Source organism: Gambusia affinis, linkage group LG17 (genome assembly GCF_019740435.1).
Source record: "Gambusia affinis linkage group LG17, SWU_Gaff_1.0, whole genome shotgun sequence".
In the NCBI taxonomy this organism is placed as follows: domain Eukaryota; kingdom Metazoa; phylum Chordata; class Actinopteri; order Cyprinodontiformes; family Poeciliidae; genus Gambusia; species Gambusia affinis.
In genome coordinates this window covers 3,551,547-3,577,761 of record NC_057884.1, presented here as the reverse complement: position 1 = coordinate 3,577,761, position 26,215 = coordinate 3,551,547, and the positions used below count along the sequence as shown (strand labels likewise).

The 26,215-nt window shown below is 39.5% G+C and overlaps 2 protein-coding genes across 7 annotated transcripts in view; both read right to left on the bottom strand.

Moving 5' to 3' along the window:
• Positions 1–71: 71 nt before the first annotated feature.
• On the bottom strand, positions 72–8,760 carry ccdc62 (coiled-coil domain containing 62). 2 transcript variants are annotated; one of them, XM_044096683.1, is made up of 13 exons: positions 8,365–8,760; positions 8,209–8,249; positions 7,923–8,054; positions 6,799–6,991; positions 6,121–6,287; positions 5,185–5,286; positions 4,932–5,103; positions 4,170–4,271; positions 3,154–3,242; positions 2,335–2,435; positions 1,979–2,117; positions 651–833; positions 72–561 (listed from the first exon to the last, which is right to left on the bottom strand). In XM_044096683.1, exons 1-13 carry the CDS (start codon positions 8,420–8,422, stop codon positions 436–438), a joined length of 1,605 nt encoding a protein of 534 aa, XP_043952618.1. In that variant the 5' UTR covers positions 8,423–8,760; the 3' UTR covers positions 72–435. The 2 variants fall into 2 exon arrangements, with proteins under 2 accessions (XP_043952618.1, XP_043952619.1); XM_044096684.1 differs by lacking the exon at positions 8,365–8,760 and having other exon boundaries at positions 7,923–8,092; positions 8,209–8,358.
• Positions 8,761–11,253: 2,493 nt separating this feature from the next.
• Positions 11,254–26,215, bottom strand: part of clip1b (CAP-GLY domain containing linker protein 1b) — a 35,265-nt gene continuing 20,303 nt past the window's right edge. For 4 of the 5 annotated variants that reach the window (XM_044096680.1, XM_044096676.1, XM_044096677.1 and 1 more), the window contains 8 exons: positions 23,958–24,064; positions 18,734–18,809; positions 18,521–18,564; positions 16,347–16,452; positions 16,107–16,272; positions 15,957–16,009; positions 15,737–15,849; positions 11,254–14,935 (listed from right to left, as the gene is read on the bottom strand). In XM_044096680.1, the coding sequence (XP_043952615.1) occupies positions 14,701–14,935; positions 15,737–15,849; positions 15,957–16,009; positions 16,107–16,272; positions 16,347–16,452; positions 18,521–18,564; positions 18,734–18,809; positions 23,958–24,064 (900 nt within the window). In that variant the 3' untranslated portion in view covers positions 11,254–14,700. The remainder of the gene's footprint in view (positions 14,936–15,736; positions 15,850–15,956; positions 16,010–16,106; positions 16,273–16,346; positions 16,453–18,520; positions 18,565–18,733; positions 18,810–23,957; positions 24,065–26,215) is intronic. The other variant, XM_044096679.1, reaches the window with a different exon arrangement.

Sequence of the window (26,215 nt, the reverse complement as noted above, 5' to 3'; positions counted from 1 at the left end):
GAGAAAACATGTCTTCAGAGCACAAACAACCACACATTAAAAGTAGATAAACTAAATAAGAAGAGGGGATATGGAATGTAAAAGATAAATCTTTATTAAAAAACAAAAACAAAAAAAAAGTAGTGTGAGATGATCCAGGCAACAAGACGTAAAAGCAAGACAAAGCTTTAGGTATTTCCTGAGTCACCATGTGAAGGCAGTGGAACTGGAAAGACCGACAGGACTGGTTTCACCTCACCCCCACTTCACACAACACATTATGTAAAAACGACTTATGGTTAAAAGAAATATTAAGTAAATCGGATTTACAACAGATTATAAGATTGTACAAAATATTAAAAATATAAGATAAAAAAAACACTGAGGTCATTTTAACATTATTTTCTTTTCCTGAGGTAAAAGCAAAGTCTCTTCTTCTCAGACACAATAACACCGTTATTCGCTGCTCTGATTGGAGAAGTTGAAAGTTTGTGATTTATAGAGGAAATCCACTCTGTGGTCAAACCCCTCCGTCTCGCTGGCTGACATTGTGATGGAGGCTTTGGGTGGAGCGTCACTCGGCTGCTGGGGAAAACAAAGCGGTTGCATCTTTACACGCTCAGACTTGGAGGAGCTTCTCCACCATCCAGGCTGCCACACCCTCTCTGTACCGTGGGTATCGTGGTGTTCGGGTGGTGGTGGGCTGTGTGTGGCTGAGCGCTCCCGCAGTTGGAATCACAACCAGTGGAGACGTGATGTCTGAAGCTGCTGCTGATGCTTTCGGGAGCTCCTGGAAGCAACCTGGAGTTGCCCAACGGCTGCTGTAGAGAACATGCTGACAGCTGATCGGCAACCTGATGAGACGCAGACAGGAGACCCAGTCGTTAGAGCGCATAAAGCTCCAGAGAAGCACTTCGTATGTTAGATGTTCAGTTTAAATCCCTTGGAACATTTTGATCTTTCCCCAAGCTTCCCAGGCCCTGCTGAAGAAAAGCATGATACTGCCACCACCATGTTTCTCAGTGGAGATGGTTTGGTTGCAATGATAGTTTCCCGTAAGATAGCATTAAAATGATGATCTGGGCCGATATTGATATCTGATATAAATATCACTGCTTTGGCCGATTATCGTTATTTACCAATATTATATATTTCTGTATATCTTCCACTATCCTTTCAACACCGATTGCGGTTTTCTTGCTAATTGCTGATTACCAATCTTTAAAAGGCCTGAGCTGCTAATACTGATTTTGGCCGATATTAATTTTTTGATCTGAAATGTTCCTAAATATAGCAAGATCTCCCAATCACTTAAAATCAACAAAACTGGGGCCAATTTATCAGCTGGCGGATTTATCGGTGTACCCCTTCTTTTGATGCCCCCCTAAAAAAAATGTACAAAAAAAATCAACCACTCTGCTGACTTTATCACTGCTTTTCTGAATTAAACACCCCGCTATCACTGTCACATGACCAGTCCCCTCCTCCTCCAACAAGATGGATATTGGCCCAGTTTTATTTAACTGACCGATATGCTTAAATAAATGACTAATTTCAGCCGATACCCATCCTTTAACAACATTTTTACCAGCGTTTCACTGAGAAGCAGCTCCTATAATGAGTTCAGTGCCAGCAGGTGTTTGCTAATTGCTGCTGGCTAGTCTGAAGGAGCTGATTGGGGGAGTAGCATAGGGATGGGTGCTCTGTGATGTGAAAGTTGAGCAGCTCCTCTGAGCTGCTGCATCCAAGCAGCTCAGAGGAGGAGCTGCGTCTTAAAGGCGGAGCTAGGTCCACCCAAGCGTCTTGCACAGCTAAGTGGTTGCCACGGGAGATTACGGGATTTATCAAACATGCATGAAAGAATCAAAGCAACACTCCAGGTATGTTTTTGATGAGGGAATAACATGACATGATGCAAAACTGAAAACAAACACACACAAAAAAAAATCAATTTTACACAGTGATGCCCCTTTAAAACAAGTTTTAGAAAATATCTTACATCCGTCATGTTTGCTGGAAAGCCTCCAGGTTTGCTGTTGGAGTCGTGAACGCCAGCAGCTGCTGGTGAGGTCTCAAGATCAGGTCTCAGGTTCTTCAGGGACCGAACGTCCGCAGAGTCACAGGCCGATTCGCCCTGGCTGGGACACAAAGGCGTTCAGCTCGTTAAGGCCGGTCACACCTGCAGGATTCAACGCTCCACCACATTCACTCTGATGTTTTTAACTTTGAGATACATTCAGCGATGATTGTTGCCGTCTTCTAGCAGATCAAAACTTTCTCTCCAAAAATTCTCTAATTTCAGATTTTTTTGTTGGTCCTGGATTTATGAGGAAAGAAAACTGATTTTCTTGTCACCTGCTAGGTAATCGCTGACGGTGCGTTTCCCTCTGAGCTCTCTGTGTGCTTTCTTGGTTCAGCCGCAGCAGCTGCAGGTCACTCCTCTGGTTCTCACACACCTGGAAAACACACACAAGCAGAAAAATCTTTGCTGCTCCTTCTTGTGGGGTTCGCCATGAAAAGTGCAACACGTTTCTCCAGTCAGAGTTAAAGTTCCACACTGATGGGACATTCATATAAATATGTGAAGTTTAATGGTAGAATTTCTTAATGTATAAAATTTGGCGGACTAACAGACAGATGGATTGCTTTCAATGAGATGCAGAATAAAGTTACGAATTACGACTTTTGTCCATACTCTATTTTTTTTACATATTCAGACCTGAAAAAGACTCAAATCATATTCTTGATTTGACTTGACAAATCAAGAATTTGCACAAAAAAAAATCCCCAAAACTATCGCAAACTTCTGGAGGGACTGAAAAGATGTTTAATATTATTTAATTTTAAGAATGTGTTTATATTTTAACAGTTTAACGGGTTTTAGAAATGGATTCTAGCACTACCGGCCCTTTAAGAACACTCATGATCTAGATTTGGCCCAAAATTAAATTGAGTTTGACACCCCTGATGCAGAGGAAAAGACGGGATTTAATTTTATGTTCGCGACAGCGAACCGGAACCACGTAGTGAGAGTGAGAGCGCCGCAGGAACACAGCGAGGAATGCAGACGAACAGGAAAATCCCCTCCACATGGGGCAGGAGGAACAAGGGAAAGACACAAGAGCGCTTCAGTAACATTTAGCAGCAGCTGCTCTCTGTCATCCGGCGCCGTACCTGCTGCAGGCAGAGCAGCTCCGACATGATGCGCTCCTGCTTGGAGTGAGACAGCTCCAGCAGCTCGTCCTTCCAGCTCTCGCCCTCGCCTGTTAACAGCAAAGACCAGCAGGTTGGACTTTATCTGACAATCGGAGGTTTCTGACACGCCTGCTAGAGATGGAAATCACAGACCTGCCGAAAACTGAAGCAACAGAACAAGAGAGATGAGTTTTAGTTTAGCTCTATATTGAACCTTTTCACATTTTATTACATTACAACTGCAAACCGAAACATATTTTTTGTGGAGTTCGTGCGACTGCCCAACGAAGAGTAGTGCAGAATTCTGAAATGGAAGAGAAATAACACATGGTTTTCGAAATGTTTGAAAATCCAGCTACATGAGGAAGGTAACACATACTGAGCTATATAATATAAGTACTTAGTAGAAAAACTGGATTTCACTCTAAGACATAAAACATATAAAACACAACCACAGGAAACGTTTAATTTAATGGTAATAATGAAAACAACAGCTAAGAAAGTGAACTTGACAGAATACAACGGATGATTAGATATATGAAAAAAAAACTTTGTAGTACGGCGAAGTTTAAGCTAAAATATGCAACGTTAATGTCAAACTAAGGAACTGACTAAATTTAACTATGACCAAACAATGATAAAAAAACCCACTGAAACCAGGCTCAGCAAGATTACATTTAGATTGGGGATGCACAATGTATCGGTACATCGGTATCGGCCAGTTTTAGTAATTTTTTTAACATATCGGTATCGGTGAGTAAAACTGAGCCAATATTAGTAGCCAATGTTTATTTCTATCTTGTTGCCATTTTGTGAGTGTGGTTGACCATTTGGTATTGGCAGCATTATGAAGTGTTTAACTGAAGCAGCGAACAATGCGAGTCAAAACTACAAAACTACAATGCTATCGCGATAAATGATAATATTGTAGTTTTGAGACCATTTTCAGGGTAATTTGAGGATTTATGTAGAAGGAGGCTGATCATGTGACGTACCAGTCAGGGCCAGGTCCGTGTGGAGCAGCTGGAGCTCCTGCTTCAGACGGATGATCTCCTCTCTCTGCCTGCTGCTCTGACTCACCTGCTGCTGCAGCTCCACTGCAAACACAGCGACACGCAGATTAAACCCGAACATCTCAGTCAAGAAAATACTGACGTACAACCGATCCGTTTATGGTGTCCAACACACAACCTGCCTCTAGGCTCATCCTTTTAAAGACAAAGACTTTCAGTTGTTCTGGATGATAAGATGAAGAAACTACAACTTGTAAAAAAATAAACACATTCATCCGAATCACTATTTTTAAAACCTTCTTTAACAATAGTTCAACTTTTCGAAAGGAAAATATCATTTGTATTCATTAAATGCATTTCCACACATTTTTAAGGTTACTGTGTTTTTATTTACTAGTTCACATAAAACAAACCAGTGAACCATTAAAGCATAAAGGGTAGTTAACTCAAGGAATAAAAACTATATCCACACATATTTGATAACTTAGCCAAGAAACAGCTTTTTCATGTTATTTTCTTCAACACTTTATCAGCATGAGCCAGTTGCAAAGTTACATTTTGTTCTTTAATGATCAGAAAACTTCACGTCAGTAATGTCGCATCATTACAGATGAAGCTGTGAAAGAATCTTCTTCTTTTCTTCTGATTGGTGATCAGCTCGTCAGACACTGGAAAATCTGATTTGTTTCTCCTATAAACACCGACAGCTCTCATAGTTTTCAGACTGAAGTCGTAGTTTGTTACCTCTGAGCTGGGAGACCTCGAGCTTCGCTTCTCTGTAACGGCGCTTCATTTCCTCCAAGTCTCTCAGCAGCTTGTTCTCCTCAGAGCGGCTCTCCGCCAGCGACGTCTCCAGGTCCTGGAGCCTCGCCGACAGCTCCAGGTGACGACCGGAGGCTTCGATCACGTCTTTGTCCTGACAGAGACGCACGCGGAGCAGTGATAGCGTCACATGTGTGAGGAATGTTGGATTCAGTTATGAGTCTGAGGGATTTACTTTCAGCTTGAGCATTGAACTCAGTTCTTCCTCTCGGACCTGCAGAGAACCAACTTGTGTGGACAGAGCCATGACAGCGGAGCTGAGGCTCTGGTTCTTTGCCTGGAAAAAAAATCACAAACCACTTAAAACCAGGCCTCATTTTTCCAGCCTCTCTTTTTCATTGGCTGCCTCTGAAAAATAAAAAAAATATTTGTTTGACTGGGACTGAGGTTGGATTAGGTGGGGAATTGGAAGTATAAAAAACAACAACAACAAAAAAACACAAGTTACAATTTTTCCAAACTCTTGTAAAATTGTGAAGGTTTATTAATTATATTAATATGTATTAATGCAATTAATAGATATTTTCACATCGACAGGATATCAATGTAAAAGATTTTAAGGCAATTAATTGCATATCCATTCTATTTTACATGCAAACGGTCTGGCCAGAGTCTATGTTGCACATTTCTGGTACATCCGCTAATCTATCCGCAAACAACAGCCATGGAGGACAAAGCCAATCTGACTGGATGTTGGAAAAGACTATTGTCATGTTCAAGGTGTGCTAAAAAGAGTTAGCCTGTCAGTGAAATTATTCAAGCCTAAAATAGCATCTCAATGCTAAACATGTAGCAGTAGCACAGACACCTCCAATGCTAATGTTAGCATCCACAGAGAAGATCCCTTCCGAATAAGTAGAATACTAATTTTTTTTGATGGTTGAATAACCTGAATAACAGATTAAAATAACAAATATATTTGTTCTTCAGTCTATTTATTCAACAGTTATGCAGAATAAAGTGGTTTCTGAATTGAACACATTTATTACTTTGTTGATATTCATGTTTCAATGAAGCACAGACGTTGTAATTGACTCTATTAAAAGTTTTAATGGAGTCCCGCCACTACTGCGAACACAAGCAGCTGTACAACTGGGCAGACAGACGTTACCTCGTAGTCCTGACACTTTTGGCTGAGTTGCTGCTGCTTCTTTTCCAGCTGACACAGCAGCTGCTTAGCATCACCAAGCTCCGTCTGCGCCTCTTTCTCTCTGCTTTCCACAACCCACACGTGTTTAGTCAGGACACCGGTCACCTCGTTGCACCTCTGCAACTCATCTGTGAGAAAACACACACACACACACACGCACACACACACACGAGGCATTTGCCAAATGCCATCAAGTGAGAGGAAAGTTTTTGCATGAAAACAGATTCATCTCAAAATAATAGTGACTGGTCTCAGAAGATTAACGCTTGCACAATTTCTCATTCCGCTGTGTGTTGGTGTAATTCAGTTCACGCATTTTCTGTCAATCCAGCAAAGAGACGGGATGGGTTGGTGCTGCGTCAGTTGTGGGAGAGGGCTGCTCTGTGTGGCGGAAGCTCGGAATCTGTCGAAGGAGGAGTCGCGTCTTGAAGGCGGAGCTAAGTCCACCCAGGCATTTTGCACAGCTGAATGGTTGCCATGTATGAAAGAATCACGGCAACGCTCTTAGCAAGTTTTTGAACATAAAGCAATCTGATCCTCCAATCAGATTGCTTCATCATAACATGATGTAAAGGAAGTATTATATAAAAAGTCGATTTTCCACAATACTGGCCCTTTAACAGCATTCTGTGCTCTCACCATCCAAACGAGAACACCTCTGCTCCAGCACCAGCGCAGACTGACGGTCTTGTTCCCAGGCCTGCTGCTGTCTCTGATGGGAAGACGACATGGCGTTCAGCTCTCGCTCTCTGTCCTTCAGCTCGGCCATCAGCAGCTGGAGCTCCCTCCTCTGCCTCTGGATGGTGGAGCTACTCAGGTCCTTCACAGGAAACTTCATGGAAAACATCAAAAGAGGAAGGAAGCAGTCAGGTTTATTAGTTTATTAACCAACATCAGTCTGGAAAAGAACTGAACTTGATTTACTGTATGTGTTTTAAAAGGTATGGGTAAATATGGAAATGTATTTTTATTTCCAGATATTGTACTCTACCCCATTGTCTGGAAGTTTTTTTTTACCATCCATCCATTCATTTATCTGCTGATAATCCCACCTTCCATCCGTCCATCCATCCATCCATCCATCCATCCATCCATCCATCCATCTTCTCTTCCTTCTCTATGAAGTTGTGTCAAGATATTTACAGAAACAGATCATTGTCCCAGAAGTTATTGTGATAAACGATAATATTGTTGTTTTTAAATCATTTCCAGGTGCTATACTGGTAATGGCATAATGATCTCAAAGATTCAATAAGATTTAAATTCTAGTGAACTTTTAACACTGGAACCGGAGGACATTTAATTATCCAAAGTAAATAAAACAACAGAAACAACAAACAAAATAAATTATGAAGTTGAATTATGAATTTATCACGCAATTAATTGATTTATTACTTATTGCAACAGGCCTAAAAATAGATATGTAAAATTATGTAAAAGATTCCATTTCTCTTTGCTACCACTCCATACACCAGTAATGGAGTATATGTACTCCATTACTTTATTCGGAAGCTAAAATCTAAATGGAATATATTTGAAAATATGTTTTTCTTTCATTCACTACTGAACTTTCATGACATTAGCTTTTAGCTCTCCTTTATGTTTTTTTATTTTTTAATTCCTCCCATATTTGGTAGAGACATATCCTTAATGTTTTAGTCTGAGTATATGTTCTATTTAAATTAGCAATAAATAAATAAATAAACCTTGTCATTCGCTGTGGTGATAAATAAGACGCAGACAGAAGCTAGTTTTGACCTTACCTCAGCACCTCGTACGTTGTGACCACAGCAGGAATCTGTTGGGACTCCATCAGAACTCTGGACCCACTGCGTTGGCGAACCTCTGTTTGGACCACATGGCTGTTTGCCATCAAGTGGAGAACCACTACTTTTCTGAAAACCAGTAGAAAACGCACTCCTTCTGGTTATCACTATGAAACACAACCCAAAGACACAATTATTTGGGCCTCTTAAGAAGTTGTGTACATTTTGAACGTATCCAGACCGGAAATGGCACAAATTTGACGGACAACAGTAAAAGCCAGACCTCTTTAACTGGAGTGCTGTGCCACAGTGTAGCTGGGCCGTCTGAAACAAATAATGAAAGTTACATGGCTGGAAAAAAACTTCATCATAAGCATCATAACACTGCGGTGGAGCCGCAACTTAAATGGACAGGGACGGCGATGCGTCAGCTGGTTACCGTCTGCTCGCAGAAAGGCGCTGTCGCCGGAGGTAAACAGTCTTCTTCGGCCGTCCATGATGTCACAGCTGTTTCCCGCTCCTTACGTCACATCCACATTCAGCCCGTGTCTACTCTCCTGCGGCGTCATTCTCGTTGTTGAGCTTCGGCTGATGGCATAGCGGAGAGGAAAAGCTGACAGCTGGCTTTAAAATACTAAACAACAGTGAACGTATCGCAGCCTTTACTGACGCAAACGTAACTGTGAAATAGTCTAGATTAAACCAATGCAGCAGTTTAACAGTGTGAAGGCGATGTAACATAAATATTGTAAATTAAAACGAAGTAGTAGAAGTAATACGATAGTTTATGTTGTTGCCTTAAATTTCACGAAGCGTCTCACCAACTTTTGATACAAATGACGTACAGATGTAAAGACCTGACGTCATTAGCGCTCGTCCAGCCTGGCTTTTCAGAGTAATACAGGAGAAATTTCAAAATAAAAGAGAGAACATTTTCTCTCTGACTCGTCAATGTCGTCACTAAAAAATAATGGCCAAAAGGGATTTAGGCAAAAATAAATAAATAAATAAATAAATAAGTAAATAAATAAACAAATTAAAATAAAATTAAAAATGTTGAGCATAATAACATTCGAACAATATACAAAGACGTAAATTCATAATGTATCAAGTAATACTGGATATTTACTGGGAAATAATAATACGGGAACGTGGCCGGAAAGAAACTTGACAGGTATGAAAAGATGATAGTTTCAAAACAATTACCATAATGGGTTTATATTTACTAATGTTTTGCTTTGAAAAACATGTTGAAAATGATTTATCCGTGGAAATCTATTTTTTTATGACTATTGACCAGTTTGTTGCATTTTTCCACTGGTATTTTAAACAATTACTACACCAAGCCAATTATTGTAAATTAACTTCATGTCTCAAGGATTACTTTATGAAAGATTTGCTTAAATCAAATTAGATTTTTTTTTCTGATTTTTTTTTTTCATTGAACAGAAGAGGGCGCCATTTAGAACAAAATCATCCATAGAAACTCGAGCTGAGCTGGGTTTGCAAATTCTACATTAAATAAACCTCTTCACGTTTTATTAAGGCTTTGTAAAATAGTTATTCTCCATTAGTTTCTTATGTATGAGCATATGTTCACGTTGTGACAATCTACAGATAAACTTTGTACCTGCTACACATGCTATTCTAATTTCTATTGGGAATTTGCTAAAACTCAAGTGGGACCACAGAGCGTGACGCTTTGGGATCGTTGTTTCTGCCATGACTTGTCAATGCATTTATTTGAGAAAAGAGCATCTATGAGTGCCTCCGTGCCATGCTGCAAAGATTTTGCTCATTCGCAATGTTTAACATGTCTCATAAATTATAAAATGGTTAAGAAGTGGATAATTTAATTATTTAGTAAAATCAGGAAAGTGTGTTTGACCAAAATGCCCTTTTGTGAAGCATTGATGTACTTAAAAAAACAAACAAACTATTCATTTGATCTAATGAGGTCAGAAAAAACAGTTGACAGATAACTCTAATCGATAATCTAAAGATCGGAGTGATTGCAAACAATCACCAGAATAGCTGTAGAAAACAAAATTTAAAAAGCTGTTCAGCAGCTTTTGATCTTTGAAAAACAGAAGAGGGACAGTTGTTGCTTGAAATACAAACAGAAATTGTGTTGCCACTTCTGTGTTACATTTGTGTCGATTAAAAGGAAAATGCCAAACTAAACTATTATTGATGCCAGTTATTTAACTGTCATGTGAGACTTAAAGGAATTACCCATGTTTACATTTTCTTTTTAATTCAGACTCTTGTTTAAAATCTAATCTTGTTCCTGTCGACTAAAAGATGCCAATGGATACGGCCGGAAAAACTAAAAAGAAATCAGGACAACAGAAAACCCGTCGTAGAATTTCTATTGGACCATTCAGGAATATACAGTACATAGAAAACAGTGACATTTTACATCATATCCACGTCTGTAAAATACTTGTCTGTGCAGATGTTACATATATAAAACATTACACCAACAATTAAGAGTCATCACTTGAAAAGCACACAAGGCATAGAGTTTTCAACAAACGTTTTCCCACTGGGAGTGTAAACCTCTATACTTGTACTTAAAAGCACACGTTAAAAGCTGTATTTCTGTTTTATGGCACCGTGTACACATGCGTCAGAAGGAAACCTCTTGTTAGTATTTACAGAGACTAGTGTCAACAGTTCGGTGCATCACTTTTACACGGGAAGATTCAATATGATCCAAACATTTGTGCTTTAGAACAAAACATGGCCAAAGGTGGTTGCTACAGGAGTTTAATTTAAGGAAATTAAATTCCACCTTAGAAAATCTGCGTGTGCACGTTTAGCCTTCAACAAAAAGCTCAAGCCAGTAGCTTGTTAGCTTTAGCTCAGCTAGAGAACAGAGTGAATATTGAGCTCCAAAGCTAAAGCTCGTTTATGACACCAGTATTTATAACTGGAAAAATAAATAAAAACATGACATAAAGCAAAATAAAATAGACAAAAGTATACTTAGGAAAAACAAAGATTAACTGTTCCACTTTTGATACTTTCTTTTTCTTTTATGGTCATAAAAAGACACTATTTTTGTTGAGCATTTGTGGCAAATATGACAGATTTCCACATCTGTACTGTGCTGGTGGATGGGAGCAACACACACTTTCCTCTGGGATTTCAATGAGAACTGAAGATGTTTTCTGGGTTTCGTTTAATGGAAGGAAAACACCCGCAGCTCCTCATCAACCTTCATTTCCAACCAGAACCACAAAGTCTCAAACAGCCCCTCCGTGATCAAGCTGCTCATAAAACCATCATGATTTGGATTAAAAAAAAAAAAAATTTTTTAAACAAAGGACATTTTACAGCGACAACAAAACTATGGGCAGTACACATAAACAATCATATTATTTGCATTTGTGCTTTTGTGTAGCACATGTTTAAAAGTTTTTTTGCTTGTTAATCTAGGCTTAAACAAGTCTACATTTAGACTCCTGATAAATATCAAAAAACCGAAATTAGAAATAAAAAATGTTCAATTCTAGATCAAATACATACCAATTTTAGTCTACATATGTATGGGCCATATGCATATGGCCAGGAGCATTTAGATATTGCTTAGGTGTATTTTTAACTAAATAAATGCTTGTTGGGTATTAGTCCCATTATATTTTCGCTAAGTTACTTATATATGTACTACTTAATAAAAAAAAAACTACAATTTCAGTTCCAACATACACACACCGTCTCTAACCATCATGTTCATGGAGCATTATTTCAATTAAATCATCATAGGGGTCTGTGATTAGCTGAGGAAAAACAAAAAGCATTAAAGCTCCAGTATGTGAATTTTATAAGAAACGCACATTTACATATTTGTTAAAACTATCACTATTAAAAAAAACCCAACAGTTAATCTGTATATAAAAAAAAAGAACACTTCTGTCTTCTAGTATTAACTACAGAAATACACCGCTCAGTCAGAAACAACCAATCAGGGCCAGGAGTTAGCGCTGTCAATCATGCACCGTTCAGACTCCCCTCCTTGCTCTTTGCTACGCTACAGCGTCTGGCCGACAGTTGAGTCAACCACGAATGCTAAGGCTAGTTAACATGGCCGCCGAAGACGGCTGATAAAACGTTTTCCTGTAACGGTGAGCTGTTTCTCTGCCACTATGGTGCGTTCACACCAAACGCGTTTTGAGCATCAGGCTCATCTGGTAACATTCAAAGTCTACGTGAACCGTTCGAATCGTCGAGCGCGCCCAACAGGTCCGACGCTCCACAGGGACATTGATTGTAAAACAGACGCGCCTGATGCTCAAAACGCAGTGAGTGTGAATACACCAATAGTGCATTTAGCAGCAAGTACAGGAATATGATTGACAGCGCTGAGACACTCCTACTAGCTCTGATTGTTTTTGACTGGGAGCTGTGCATTTTTGCAGATCGCTATAATAGATTAGAAAGAAGTTGGAGGAGATGGCAGATTATCTGTCTCATAACATACAGTCAGGACAGAGTGACGGTTTTACCAAACATGTAAAAAACTTTTTTTTTATATATATATAAAGATAAAGTTACATACTGTAGCTTTAAGGGCAAGGTCGAAATAAGGAAATCTGTTACGGTAATCACAATAGGAAGAACAGAATGTCTTGAATTTTATTCCAGTTCTGAAAGTGAATAAGCTTTACAACCAAAATGTCAACTCTTAGCTTTGGAGAGCAGTATTCCCAAAAAATAAAAATAAAAATAAAATGTCACAACTGCAGACCACAGCCTGCTGAAACACCAAATCTTTAAAGTGGAGAGTGCAATACCAGGCTAGACGCCACGTCGGTCTCCTGTGCTACAGTAGTCCTACTACAGGCGTTGAACTTCACCAGTGCTAGCTTATTTCCCTGTAAGAACGGTCGCTGGCTTCCAAAACATCAGGAGACAAATAACAAAACGGAACTTCATCAAACCTCCCGTCACTTTCGCCGGCGATGCGCAGGAAGATGAAAACGCAGATGTGTTCATCCCTGACCTAGAAGACAAGAAGCTGAGGAGACGCGTGTCGGACTAGAGGGTTGAAATCTTAACCTTAAAGCAAACTGCGACGGAAAGCTCCCCTTAAAGCTGTCGCAGAAACGTAAAGCAATAAGTTGTCTGTTAAGTTTTTTTTTCCCCCAACCAAATGAATTCTGCATCTGCTTTCTACAGGCCAAGAATAGAACATCACCCATCGTTTCCATCAGGTACCATTCAGTGCCGACGTCGGTCAAACTACAAGGGTTTTGAAAAGCTGGTATGTTTTCATAAACACGTTGTAACTTTGTGGGGAAAGAAAATGCCACCGTTAATAAAAAAATATATAATTTAAGTGGTAATAAGTCATAGCTTCAAAAATAAAAATGGTTAAATAATAAATCTGTGCTCAGAGGATACATAGAGGATCGCTGATATTCTGATCAGAAGTTGTAATATTTCCAGAATAAGAAAATGTTTCAAGATAAGCATCATTGCAAAGCCTGATTTGAGAGCTGATGTCTTGCAAATTAATTCATATTGCTCACATGTTCTAACGTTATAACCACAAATCTTATCATATTTTATTGGGATTTTATGAAATGGAGCAAAAAAAAAACCAAACAAACAAAAAAAAAAAAGACCTGGAACGAAAATCGACATTTCTTATTAACAGGTAGAAATCTCTATTTTTGTTCAAATCTCTTCATTTTAATGCCCCAGAATAAAATTCACTGCAGCAAATTGTCTTAAGATGAAAAGAGGACAATTTTTACAAATAGTTTTGTATTCAGCCTCGATCACTCCGATGCCCCAAAATAAAATCCAGTCCAAGAGATTTGCTGAAATGAAAATAGAGTCCGTGTGTGTTACTGAGCCTCAGCATAAATAGAGCTCCTGAGGGCCAGAGGTTTGCTAGAGAACATTAAAGTTTGTGGTTATAATGTAAGAAAATGCGGAGAAGACGTAAGATTATTCTTCCAAATTGACAACAGCTTATGAATTTATAAATCTGGTTTCCTCTTCCCCATAAATGTTGCCGACTTTCCCTTTGTGCTCCAGTTATTGTCGTCTTGTATGCAAAATTAGATGTTCCTACTTAAGATCTTCACACTGAATTACTGCTGCTCTCTTGAAACAAAAATATCCACATTTCAACTTTATCATGTTGTCACATTTGTTAGATTTTGTTTTAATAAAAGTTTTTCCTCACGTGTTTCAGGGAGTGTTTTAAACGCTCTTTTGGTACAGATGAGAAAAAATAGGTTGGACTCGTTTAAACCGGACCAAGACGTTAACTACTAAAACTGAGCATAAATCATTTATTTTATGCATCATGTGGCAGTGCTGCTGATTGGTTAATGAAAACAGTGCAGATCTTTGTTTCCCTTCAGTTTCAACTGTGCTTCATTAAGTTGCATCACCTAAACAAAAGCCTAGAAACGACATGCGGAAAATCACTTTCACTTAGTAAAAAAAATAAAAAAAAAATAAAAAAACGTCTATGGATGTAAAAAAAAAAAAAAACGAGTGCAGAAAGCGAATATCATTGGATAAAAACATCAATATTGCACCGACGGAGCGTATTTGGACGAGCATTCTGCGTCGCAACCAGAACCCCGTCTTTCAGAGGAACAAAAGGGTCACGTCAGGAGAGTCGATCGCAGCTCTACGCATCAACACGGTATAAAAATACATTATGGAAATAATCTGAGGGATTTATTGGAGCAGGAGCGTAAGAAATGCATCAGGCGACGGAGCGGGAGGGCGGCGGCGGCGGAGTGCCTCAGAAGGTCTGGTCGTCGTTACACGAGTTGGTGGAGTGGCCGAAGACCTCGCAGATGTCGCAGTAGGGCCGCTCGTCGGCCGGGTTGCCGTGGTAGGCGGTGTGAGGTATGGAGTCGGGGCTCTGCGCCTGCGTGGGACAGTCCTCCGTGTCGTGGAGGTCGAAGCAGTCGCAGATGTCGCAGAACAGACGAGGAGCCGACTTCTTTTTACGCTTTGGCACCGCTTCCTCGAACCTGTCAGAGAGAACAACGAGAGAACCGACTCACCGTTTAACAGATTTATCACTGAAGATGCTCTACGGAGTGACGCTTGCTTCATACAGTTTTTTTTTGAGTTGGTGGTAGCTTCATAGAGGATAATGGACTGTTTTTAAATTTGAAAAGTTTCCCTCAGTCATTCATATAACAACATAAGAACAGTGAAAGGGTAAGTTGGTTCTCCTTGTTGCATCTCTGCATTAGGAGAACATTTAGACTTTTACATTATGTCTCCACTGCCTCCGTTTGTTTTCAGTGATCCGATGCTCACTTATTTTTTTAAGTTCCGCTTTAAGCTTGGCAACAAAATGAAGAGTCTTAGGGTTTGGCGATACAGCGGAAAAATAAAATCTTTAGATTTTTTTGTTTCCACACCACATCCAATTTTTCAATTTTTATACTTTTTTTTTTTCCTTCTTTCTTTTTTTCTAGAAAAAGAAATTGCAAATGAGCGACAAATATTTTCAAAAGCGGCTTTTATTTCAATCATCTTCTCTAGGATTTGTTTGACGGGAAACTTTAGGGCAAGGCTACAAAAATGTATGTTTAATTACAAGAATATTGTCAGAATGAATAATAAAGACACAATTTACCTTAAAAAATGTCTTTAAATTACAGGAAGAAAATTTGTTTTTATGAAGATCTGCTGTGAGAACCTCAGTCTCCGTGGTTTATCCGATAAGCTTTAGCGTGACGTGTTTTTAGTTTTTAACCAAAGGGATTTACCTTCAAATCTATATTCAAAGTGATATTTGCAGCTGAGTGTTTTTCTTTTACCCGTCTGTGCCGTCGTTTCCGTTGAACTCCGACAAGACCAGCTTCTTCAACTTGATCTTCAGCTCCTCGTTCTTCCTCTGCAGGTCCACGATCACGCTGTTCAGGAAGTTGATCTGACCGAGCCAAACGTATAGATAATTATTTAAATCACGCGTCATAATACGGCACAAGTTGAAACAAATCTTTCTGGATCTATTGGAGTGTCTGCAGACGGCCTCACCTGTCCCTCAGCGAACTCTTTCTCTTCTCTCAGCTGCTGCAGGACAGGATCGCCTGTGAGAGCGTATGGGCAAAAAAAAAAAAATAAACTGACGCATTTTTGATTTTCTCTCAAACTACAATCCAAACCCTATTAGAAATATTTGCTCACCTGATGGGGGAGCCTCCTTGCCCTCAGAGTCTGAGGTTTGGCTTCCCATCAGCCTTTTCTCTAGAGTGCAAACTCGACTCTGCAGCTGAGCTTTGTCCTTCTCCAACGTCTCCACAGCCGACTGCAGCGTCTTGGCCATGGCGTTCTCTCCGCGCAGCACGGCAATCTGCGAAAGGCGGAAGAGACTTTCCACACCTGCGACAGAAAAACGACTGAAAGGTGGGATTCTGATGGGAGCACCTCGTTCCTCAGAGTTTCCAGTTCTCTGTCTTTGTCTGAGATTAAAGCTCCCGTGGATTTCTGAAGATCCGCATCTCCCTTCTTGTCTTGAGTTGAAAGAGGTTCTCTGTAGAAAAACCCCCCCAAAAAACCAAGTATTATTACAAAGCATGGTAAACTTTGAGCTACGATTAACCAAAACCAGAAATGATTCTCTCTTAAAATTTTTTTTAAAAACCCACACTGAACAGAGACATGAGAAGCTGTGTTTGCATTGGCCATTTAGTATTTCCTGAATTTGAAATTTCAAAAACAAATGAGCAATTTTGAAAAAAGCTCTCGATCTATTATTAAAAAAAAAGTTTGGATCAAGGATGAGCTCTTATTCTTTTTTTTTTTTGGCCGTATCAAAATTGGTTTATTTCATAAAACAGCAATGAAAACACTTTTTTTGCATCACATGAGTCACATGATCAACACCTGAATGTTTCCACTGGCAGAAACCACGAAAAAGACGACAACAGGAAGTAGTTGGAGGATGATGGTTTTTTAAATGACTTACCATGTGTACAAACTTTTGCAAAATTGTGTTTTTTCAACATTAGTGCAATATCGTCAAAGTTTTGCGCACATTTGTAATGGAGACGCTGCTGGTGTAGACTGGGCTGGCTTCCTGTGTCAAGGTATACTGAGGTTTTAAGAAGTTGACATTTTCCTAAACCACTGCAGTTTTCCATCCCAATATTCCTACATTTCAATGTGTGTGATTCCAGAGAACGTGCTGTTGAAACATCGTGGCAACGACTAGTTGCTGAAAGACGACCACTACGCTTTCCCTTAGCTTGCAAGAAAGACCCAATTAGGTTTTGTGAAACATTTACAGCACAAACAGTCATGACAAGGAAATAAATTTGCATCATTCTGCTTCTAACTGTTTTAAAACTACAATATACAAGCTATGATTGGCATGTATGCTAAAGGGACAGTAGCATATACTTTCCAGGCACAGTAAATATATGCATAGTGACCTAAATATAGCAACATAGTAAAGTGAAATATGGTACCTTTACTTCCTATAAAACGCTGCAAATATGACTTAAAAGAAATTTGACGTCCCAATTGGACGCCTTTAAGAGGCACATTAAATAATACAACAACAAAAAAAATGCATAAACAGGTTTCTATACTCGGCTTAAAGTTGAGTTTCTTCGCCTCACCTGCAGTCATCTGGAGAGTCGGCTTCAAATTTGATTTTATATGGAAATGAAGCATAAGTTATTTATTTTTAACTAATTGCTTAACGCTTTTGCTTTCCTTTTCTTGGGTGAAAATATGAATTTGAACATAAAGTATAATCAGCTTACAGCTGCGCTGCATTTGTAAAGTAAACTCCAAAAAACAAAGATTATGTCTGAATTCCAACAAGCTTCATCCAGCCAACTCTCCACAAACATCTCTGCTCCCGTCATCCAAACAAGTCGGACTGAAAGCAGAGATGTTGTCTCACTGAATCACATCCACCTTTTTCAAGTCCGCTTGAATAAACTCTCTGCCTCGCCATCAGTTATTTCTGCTCCGACTGCAGCCTCGTCGTTCCCCTCTGGCCGATACAGACGCTGGTCTTCACCTGTTCCACTCAGATCTTAAACTACGTTCTCACTTCCTGTCGTCAATCTCCTCCCCCGTTCTAAAATATTCACTTTAAGCATGAGGTTCGGCGTAGAAGCTTCAGAAACCGTTTAAATATTTCGATCACGGAGCGTAGGTTTCTCTTTCTGGCTGACGCAGAACCAATGTTCACAGCTGCTTTGTTTTCAGATGTTTTCAGTTTTTGTTGTGGCTTAAACAAAAACCAAAATTCAGTCCATGAAAAGAGGCCGAAAGAAAAAAAAAAAAATCACATTTAAAACTGAACATTTTACTCTTTATAAGTAAAGATCTTATTCGAATTCACAATTCCTCAAACCTTAAGATGACAATATCATATGCAAACCCACAATAGATGCTCCCTCAGCAAAAACAAAATGTGCAGAACATGCAAAAGAAAACTGCATACACAGATTAAATCAACTATTTACTGTGCATCACAAAAACATTAAGACAGATAGACAACAGTGTTGTTAAAGTCAGCTCTATCAATGCTCAACTAGTGAATAAATCAATAAGCAAACATGAACAGCACATTTGATGCTTACCTGGTCTTCATGTCTGGCTGCTGACCGTTGCGGTCCACATTGCGCTGCGAGTCGAACACACAAACATAGAAGTATTTAAATAGATCGTAAATCCGTCTCGGCTTGAGCAGTTTATTCGCGGCAGGAGCTCAGGCCAAAGCCCATTCATCAAATCTCCGTTTCAGGATAAACAAACCCCCTCGGATCCATAACAGGATAGAGGGGGCCGCTTACGTAAGGTGGAATTTGGGAGAAGTTCGGTACCTCGTCCAGACGCTGAGACTTCTGGGAGGCCAGCTTCAGCTCCTTGCTGAGGGGGAACAGACAGGAAGCAGAAAAGGGGGCGAGACGTTTAGGCGCCGCGTCAGAAAAACAGGACAGCCAGGTTTATGTGGCATCTGTGTCAGTGTTACCGGGAGACCGACGCTCACATGTGTTCAAATATTTAATACACACACACAGCACATAAGCAGATAAATACATTCACAGTCACCAAAAATTAAGCTGATCCATTATATTTTCTCATCAATCGATGTTTAATGATTTTTTTAATTGATCTGTGAGGGAGAAAATATTGACCTGAACTCAGCAAAAATAACTTTGTCTCACTCAAGCAACAGATAACAAAAATATGTTCTCTACAGTCAGAGCACTCTGTGGTCTTTAGTTAGTTTTTGATTGTTGTGTTTTATTTTGGAAATCTAAAATATTTTCCAGTTCCAGTGTTAAGTGTCCTTTACAAAATTAAAATGCATTGGTCTGTCAGAGGGTGAACTGGCACTGCTATGACTTTATCACCTGAATGTTACGATGAATGATACCAATAATTATCATTTATCGCAATAATTATTGGGACAATTTAGAGCCTAGTAAAATTTGTTATCATGACAGGCCTAAGTGGATTTTTCCTTACAGTGATGCATTCCTTTGAGACCTCTTTAATACCTCCTCCTAGCATTTCCACTGATTTTATTTTTATTTTTTTTACACAATTTTGCTCAGTTCTCATCTCCTTCACCAAACTACATGAAGTTTAAGCAGGAAAAACCTTCTTCAAACTACTGAGTAGTGATGTGGACCTCATGCAATACGCCTCTGTGTCATTTTAAGAGGTAGTAAAGTAAGATTTCTACATCGTACTTCACCCACAAATTTAAAAAGTAGTTTCTTCAGCTGGACTGTTTTATACACTTGAATCTTCCAGTATTGTTGGAATTATTATTAAATATTCATAAATCTAAATGTCCCAACTGTGCAGACACTCATCAGAGCTACCATGTGGAGAGTCTGGATTCTTAACTACTAAGGTACCATAAGGACAGAGGTAGAATGACTGAGATGCAATTTCATAGAACTGATTAGAACAAATGATTGTAATAATTTTTTTCATTAGGATTTTAAAAGCAGAATTACCCCCAACAAGAAGGCACTGCTGTACAGGCATTTACAGAAAACTAAATACTGCATGACAAAAGAAACGAGAAAAAAATAAAAAAAATCCAATCAGAAAATGTAAAGAAGTCGCTATATTCACATGGTGTAATCGGCTTTAGACTCAGACGCAGCTTGAAAGGGACGTTTTGTCTGCGAACGTAAACACCCAGATATTTTTAGATACCGGAACCAAACGATTTCCTGCGCAAATTGAGATTTGTTCCCATGTGGGTCGCTCTATGGATTTGTGTCAGAGGCAGATCACTGGAGCGACGCGAGACTAATAACATGTTCTGGGTGCCATCTGGGTGAAGTATCTGGCTGCCTGACGTTTAATCACATCCATCATGGCTCTCCACAATCCCAGCGCTGGAAGGGAAATGTGCGCCGTGCTAAATATGCCTTTCCAGGCTCTGTAATGTGCAATCCACCCTGGATACCAACTCACTCGGACGGATGAACAAAATTCAACCTAGATCTGTTGCACACCAATAATTGTGATATCTGAGAGCCTGTATTCATCCTTTTGAGGCTGCATGAATGGCAGACAGATTCTTACTGAACAACGTGGAAAATGAAGACAACGATCAAGATGAGGTTGTTGTGATCGATAACCAAACACGTGAAAACTCAGCTGCCTCTCCTTGTTCCTGAAAGCACCAATCGGTTCAAGATCAGATCATTTTCAGCTTTTATGCTACTCTCAATAATGCATTTATTAGCTAGTATTAGTACTGACAGACAAATTATGTCAGATTTAGGTTTTGATTTTGAAAGTATGCGCCAAATTAAGAAAAAAACTTATGGAATGCAGTGTTGTCATAATATGTTACCCAATGCACACACAAACCTGCTTTTTCTGCAACACCAAGAGCAACAACAGAAAAGTGCTGAGGAATTACATGAGTTAGGAACTAAGACTTGAAGTACATGGAGAGTAAATATGTCTTCTTTCACACCATCAATGTCTGTTTTTAAGTAGTAACTCAACCAAAAGGTAACAGTTGGTTTTCACATGTCTTCAGCTACTCAGTGGGATCCCACAGGGCTGTGTGCTGAGTCTCCTGATCTTCAGTGAAATCTGAGTCCAGTAGGTGGCTCTCTACCTCCCAGAATCAAGGCGTCCACATTGAAGTTTAGATCAGGCCTACAAAATCCAACTCAACTAATTACATTTAATCACAGGCCAGTCCCCAAAGTATACCTTACAAACTTTTATTGCGATTTTACTCCTTTTTTAAAGTAAGCAGAGTAACTTCTCTCGTTTTTAACTCCATCTTGTCGCTTGTTGTAACTGCAGGGTGAGTCAAGTGCAAATCATCTGGGATGTGTGATTGATAGGATCTTTGTTACACTTCTGCACTCTGCTTACTTATTTACTTACTTATTTTATTTCCTCAACAGGTTAAACTACTCCTTGTCCAGACAAAAATGTAAGTTCAATTGTATAAAAGACATAGAAACTGTAACTAATTGCTTAAATTATTGCAGATACTTAATGACAAAAAGATGTCCAATGAAATTCCCTTTCTAGAACCCTTTTAATGTCAGTTCTTGAACACATCAACCTTCCTCGTTGTAAACAGACGCTGTCACAGCCAGACACTTGGCTACAAAAACACACCGAATAAGTTGTAAATACTTTTTTTGATCTACACTTTTATTGTTATTTCAACAAATACTTTTGTTAGGTCTATATCTCCTGTCCCTACTTTGGACCTCTTGATGTTCATTAATGTGCCTCTATTGATAAAAACATCCAAAAACATCCAGTAAAGTTTAGATGTGAATGTTAGCTGTTGTCGTTCATTGTGTAGCCATTTCTACTTTTTCAACTACAGCAGAACTAGTCACACACAAACACAAAGCCCACATGTGAGCTGCAGTGCACACCGCCGTTTTTTCAGAGAGATGAAAGCCTCATTGTTTCAACACCAACAAACAAATGCATAGTAACACACTCTCTCTCTCACACACACACACACACCCGGTGGGAGAAGCGGCTATGCCGGAGCCAGGCGGTCCTAGGAGAAGAGCGATTACGTAACATTAAGGAGAGGAAGGATGTAGAAAGGATGGAGGAGCACATTGTTGGGACAAGTCGCGATGGAGAGATTTAATACGATCTGCCCATTTAAACATTTTACTCTATCTAAAATATTTAGACCTACAAGAAGCTGACTAGACGACATCGCCTTGTTACTGGGCTGGTTTTATGGAATTGCTGTGTTTGTTTCAAAATTGATGGCTTTGAGTGAGCCAGTTGCATCAATCTGGAGCTCTGACGTCACAAGCTTACTGATGACTAAGAGAGGGGGCCTAGGGAGGGGGGTGTGGCAGGATGGGGCACATGAGCAGAAACACACACACACACACACGTGGGGCACATGACGGATTCACACGAGCAGAAAAATCTAAAAATAAACCTCTGTGTCAGGCTGGAGATCAACATAAACATGAAGCAGAGTAAAAATAAACGCAGTCCAAGGACACGTCATAAGAGTTGTCACTGATCCAAATGCTGATTTTTAAGGTTTTTTTCTTATTTATCCACAGTTGTGTGGTGGTTATGATTTAGGTTAGTTTATAAAATGTCATTGTGTTACAAGGCTCCCATATAACTATCAATTTGACCAATAAAAATCAAAACCTGCCACGTTTGTTCTCCGAAAAACTGAGTTTACACAAAACAATGACTCAGCAGGACGTTTGGGAGGAAGAAAGAAGGAACAATGGAAGGAAGGAAAGAAGGAACAATGGAAGGAAGGAAAGAAGGAACAATGGAAGGAAGGAAAGAAGGAACAATGGAAGGAAGGAAAGAAGGAACAATGGAAGGAAGGAAAGAAGGAACAATGGAAGGAAGGAAAAAAGGAACAATGGAAGGAAGGAAAGAAGGAACAATGGAAGGAAGAAAAGAAGGAACAATGGGAGGAAGGAAAAAGGGAACAATGGGAGGAAGGAAAGAAGGAACAATGGAAGGAAGGAAAAAAGGAACAATGGAAGGAAGGAAAGAAGGAACAATGGGAGGAAGGAAAGAAGGAACAATGAAAGAAAGAAAAAAGAAAGAGAGACAAAGAGAGAAAGAGACAAAGAAAGAAAAAAAAGAAGAAAGAAAGAAAAAGTAGAAGAAGGAAGCAAGGAAGGACTGATGTACAGATGGATACTTTTAGCAGATAACAGGAAGGCTGAATGGTTCTTATACTTTAGCCCATAAACAGAGATCATAGAGGATGTGGACAGCATAAAACTGAAACAGAGATCAGAATTCAGCTAAAATTCAGATTGTTGAATTTCCAAATGAGAGGACAAGACCTAAACGGTACAGCTGATGTCTATGAGGCAAAACCTTTTTAAAATATAAAAAAATAATAATAATAATTATTAAGCTTTTTATTAGTGATTTTAGTGAACATTTTCTGTGTACTTTCTTGCGCTCTGGTTGAAGTGACTGTTTTTAAACAGAAAAACCTAATTAAAATGCTTTTTTTGACTAACTTTAACAGGTCTGGATGACCTAATATAGCCAGTGCTGCAACTTGGACATGAATTAATCGAGACATACACATGTGAAGAGTGCCTATAATTTCAGTCAGTTTCGGTGACAACACAGACTGGCAGTTAATAAAATTCAATGTAAAGGTAGGAGAGCTACGCTTTATTATACTTCATTGCACTTATAACCACCTAATAGTGTGCTTTAGCTTATTTTATAGCATATTTTCAAGATGGATAATCTCCCCGGAGACCTATAGCTACAGCTGGGGCTGCTTTATAAAACATTTGGCATTAGTAGGGCTAATAAAGGGCTTTCTATTTTGTAGTTTTAAGTCCTAAAGCGGTTTGTGGTTGCATCACATTAGGTGAATTCTTGGCATAATATTAGTTATCTTGAAAATCCAGATAGGTTTTTAACTGGCAGTTTAGACCCTGGAGGTAAATTTAACAGCTCCAGCATAATGAACTCGCAGGCATGGGGTCACCGACACAGAGGCAGGAAAAAACATCAGCTATGCTGGGAACTCACATTTCCTTGCAGAGGATGCCGATCCGCAGGTTCTCGGCGCCGCTGCGCTCCTTCGTCAGGCTCAGCTCCTCCTGGTATTTGGAGTTCTGCTGTTTCAAAGTGTCGATCTGAAGAGGAGACCAAAAGTAGAGAGAATTCGTTAACTTTAGTGGCATCATCCCCGCTGACTTAGATTGCTTTCTACGGTGGGGAGGGCATGATGCAACTATTACACTTATGGGGCAAAGAAAGTTTCTATGACTGTTAATACCGCTGTGGAAGTAATGGACCGCCTCTCCTGCTTAGAGAGAAAAGAAGCAAGCGCTTTTATCCAGTGTTGGCACACTTTCCCCACTGAATTCAGGCACCTTAAGAATTTTCAAGGTAAGTTTTCAAACTTTTCAGCACCTCACTTTGGAGAAATAAACAACACTAATGAACTAAACATGAGTTTCAGTTAACTATTTTTTATGATATTTATTACTGTCATCAATAATGTCTTCAGTGGTATTTGACATTCAACAGCAGGGACAAGGTAAACTAAAATATACCAAAAGTTTATGTTTTGAAGTGACAAAAAACATAAAGTTAAATAAAGTTTAACTCATAAAATACAAGCCAACCTTTATTTCAGCTATTAAGTTAACAGGGATAATAAATATTAATCACATTGAAACAATGCTAACTGTGTTACAATAAACGACCTTTGTGATCAAATTAAACACAATATAAAAAGAAAGTTAAAAAAAAAAATCTAGGAGAAATCTGGATGCAGTGATGAACTGTGTCCTGAACGTTCAGAGCCACATAAAGACGGTTACAAACACGACCTTCTATCACCTGAAGAACATCTCCGATATTAAAGGACTAATGTCCCAGCAAGAAAAAAATCCTCCATGTGTTTATCTTTAGTCACAATGATTACTGTGAGACTGTCTTCACAGGTCAGCCACAAAAAAAAAGAAAGAAAGAAAAGAAATCAATCCTCCAGCTGCAGCTGATCCAGAACGCTGCTGCTGATGCTCTGACTAAACCCAGGAAGACAGAGAACATCACCCCAGTACTGAAGACTCATAATGACTTCAGAACTGATATTCAGATGCTCTTCAGACATGACTGAGCTTTAGACATTTTACAAAGAAAATTTGCAAACAACTAACAGTGCTGACCTGGTTAGTTGCAGCTGCAAATTCATCGACAGGTGATTTTTATAAAGTTTCATTTGTAAATGAACTAGTTTCATTCACACTTTCCAAAACGTTTGTAAAGCCTTTATGCTTTATTTTATTTTAATCTTGCAATTTTTTTTGTGCTTGCTCACCAGTAAAAGTGAGGTGAAACAACGTGGAAATAAAAACAAAAGCACCAGCAATCTCCTCTCTTGTTAAACTTTTTTTCTCTAAAGGAAAACGTTTTGCTTCTCGACTGAGGCTCCATGCATATTAGGAATCGCTCCTGACGAGACACGTGCAGCGCAGCATCATCCACCGCGCTACGGGGGCATCAATAATTAATTAAAAGCTTTAAAAATCAATGCTTCAGTTGTACAAAAAAAAATATATATGAAGAAGCCAACATACTAGTCCTCTACTGTATGCTGCACTTCATCACATCATGAAGTGGGACATCAACTGTGCAAGGGGGAGTTTCACGCTGCTCATTGCTTCAGTGTTTATCTGAACATTCAACCTGACATCTGCTCAACACGCCGAGCTCCTGAACATAAATGATTACATGCAAACTTACGGACAAGCATGCAGTAAAAAAAGCAATCAGAGTTTAAGTTTGAGGCAACAGCAACTCGTCCTACCTGGCAATGATTTGAGTAGATGTTGCTGGAGAAGCCCTGATGCAGAGCAGCAACGTCCATACCTAGGCTGCTGGATTTTTAAACTATTCTTTTTCCCCTAGCCAAGTCCGCCTGCTAAGCAGCGGCTTGTTTTTTGTCGCCGGGTCGCCTCCGCTCTTGTTCTGCCCGTTTCACGCGCCGGCGAACAGAAGCTGAGCATCAACAAAGCATCGGCGCTCGTCTCCCTGCCGTGCGCGGCTGCAGGAGGGAAACAGAGGGAGCATGTTGCCTGCTCTGCCTCTCTCTCTCTCTCTAAGGGTCGGGTCGAACAAGCAGATCACTTACATAACATAAGTCAGCAGAAGCTCCTCCCACTTCTCATCCCTGCCTCCTGGCAGCTCATTTTAGATGCTCTTATCGTACGTGTACACACACACACACACACACACACACACACACACACACACTTCTTCACAAACCTTTGCTCATC

What these genes read in the sequence shown, in the direction of transcription:
- ccdc62 (XM_044096683.1), bottom strand. Translation starts at nt 8,422, where the DNA reads ATGGACGGCCGAAGAAGACTGTTTACCTCCGGCGACAGCGCCTTTCTG. An exon ending in CGCCTTTCTGCGAGCAGACG is followed by an intron (nt 8,250 to 8,364) that starts GTAACCAGCTGA and finishes TATTTGTTTCAG; the next exon opens with ACGGCCCAGCTACACTGTGG. An exon ending in AAAAGTGTCAGGACTACGAG is followed by an intron (nt 5,287 to 6,120) that starts GTAACGTCTGTC and finishes TTTTTTTTCCAG; the next exon opens with GCAAAGAACCAGAGCCTCAG.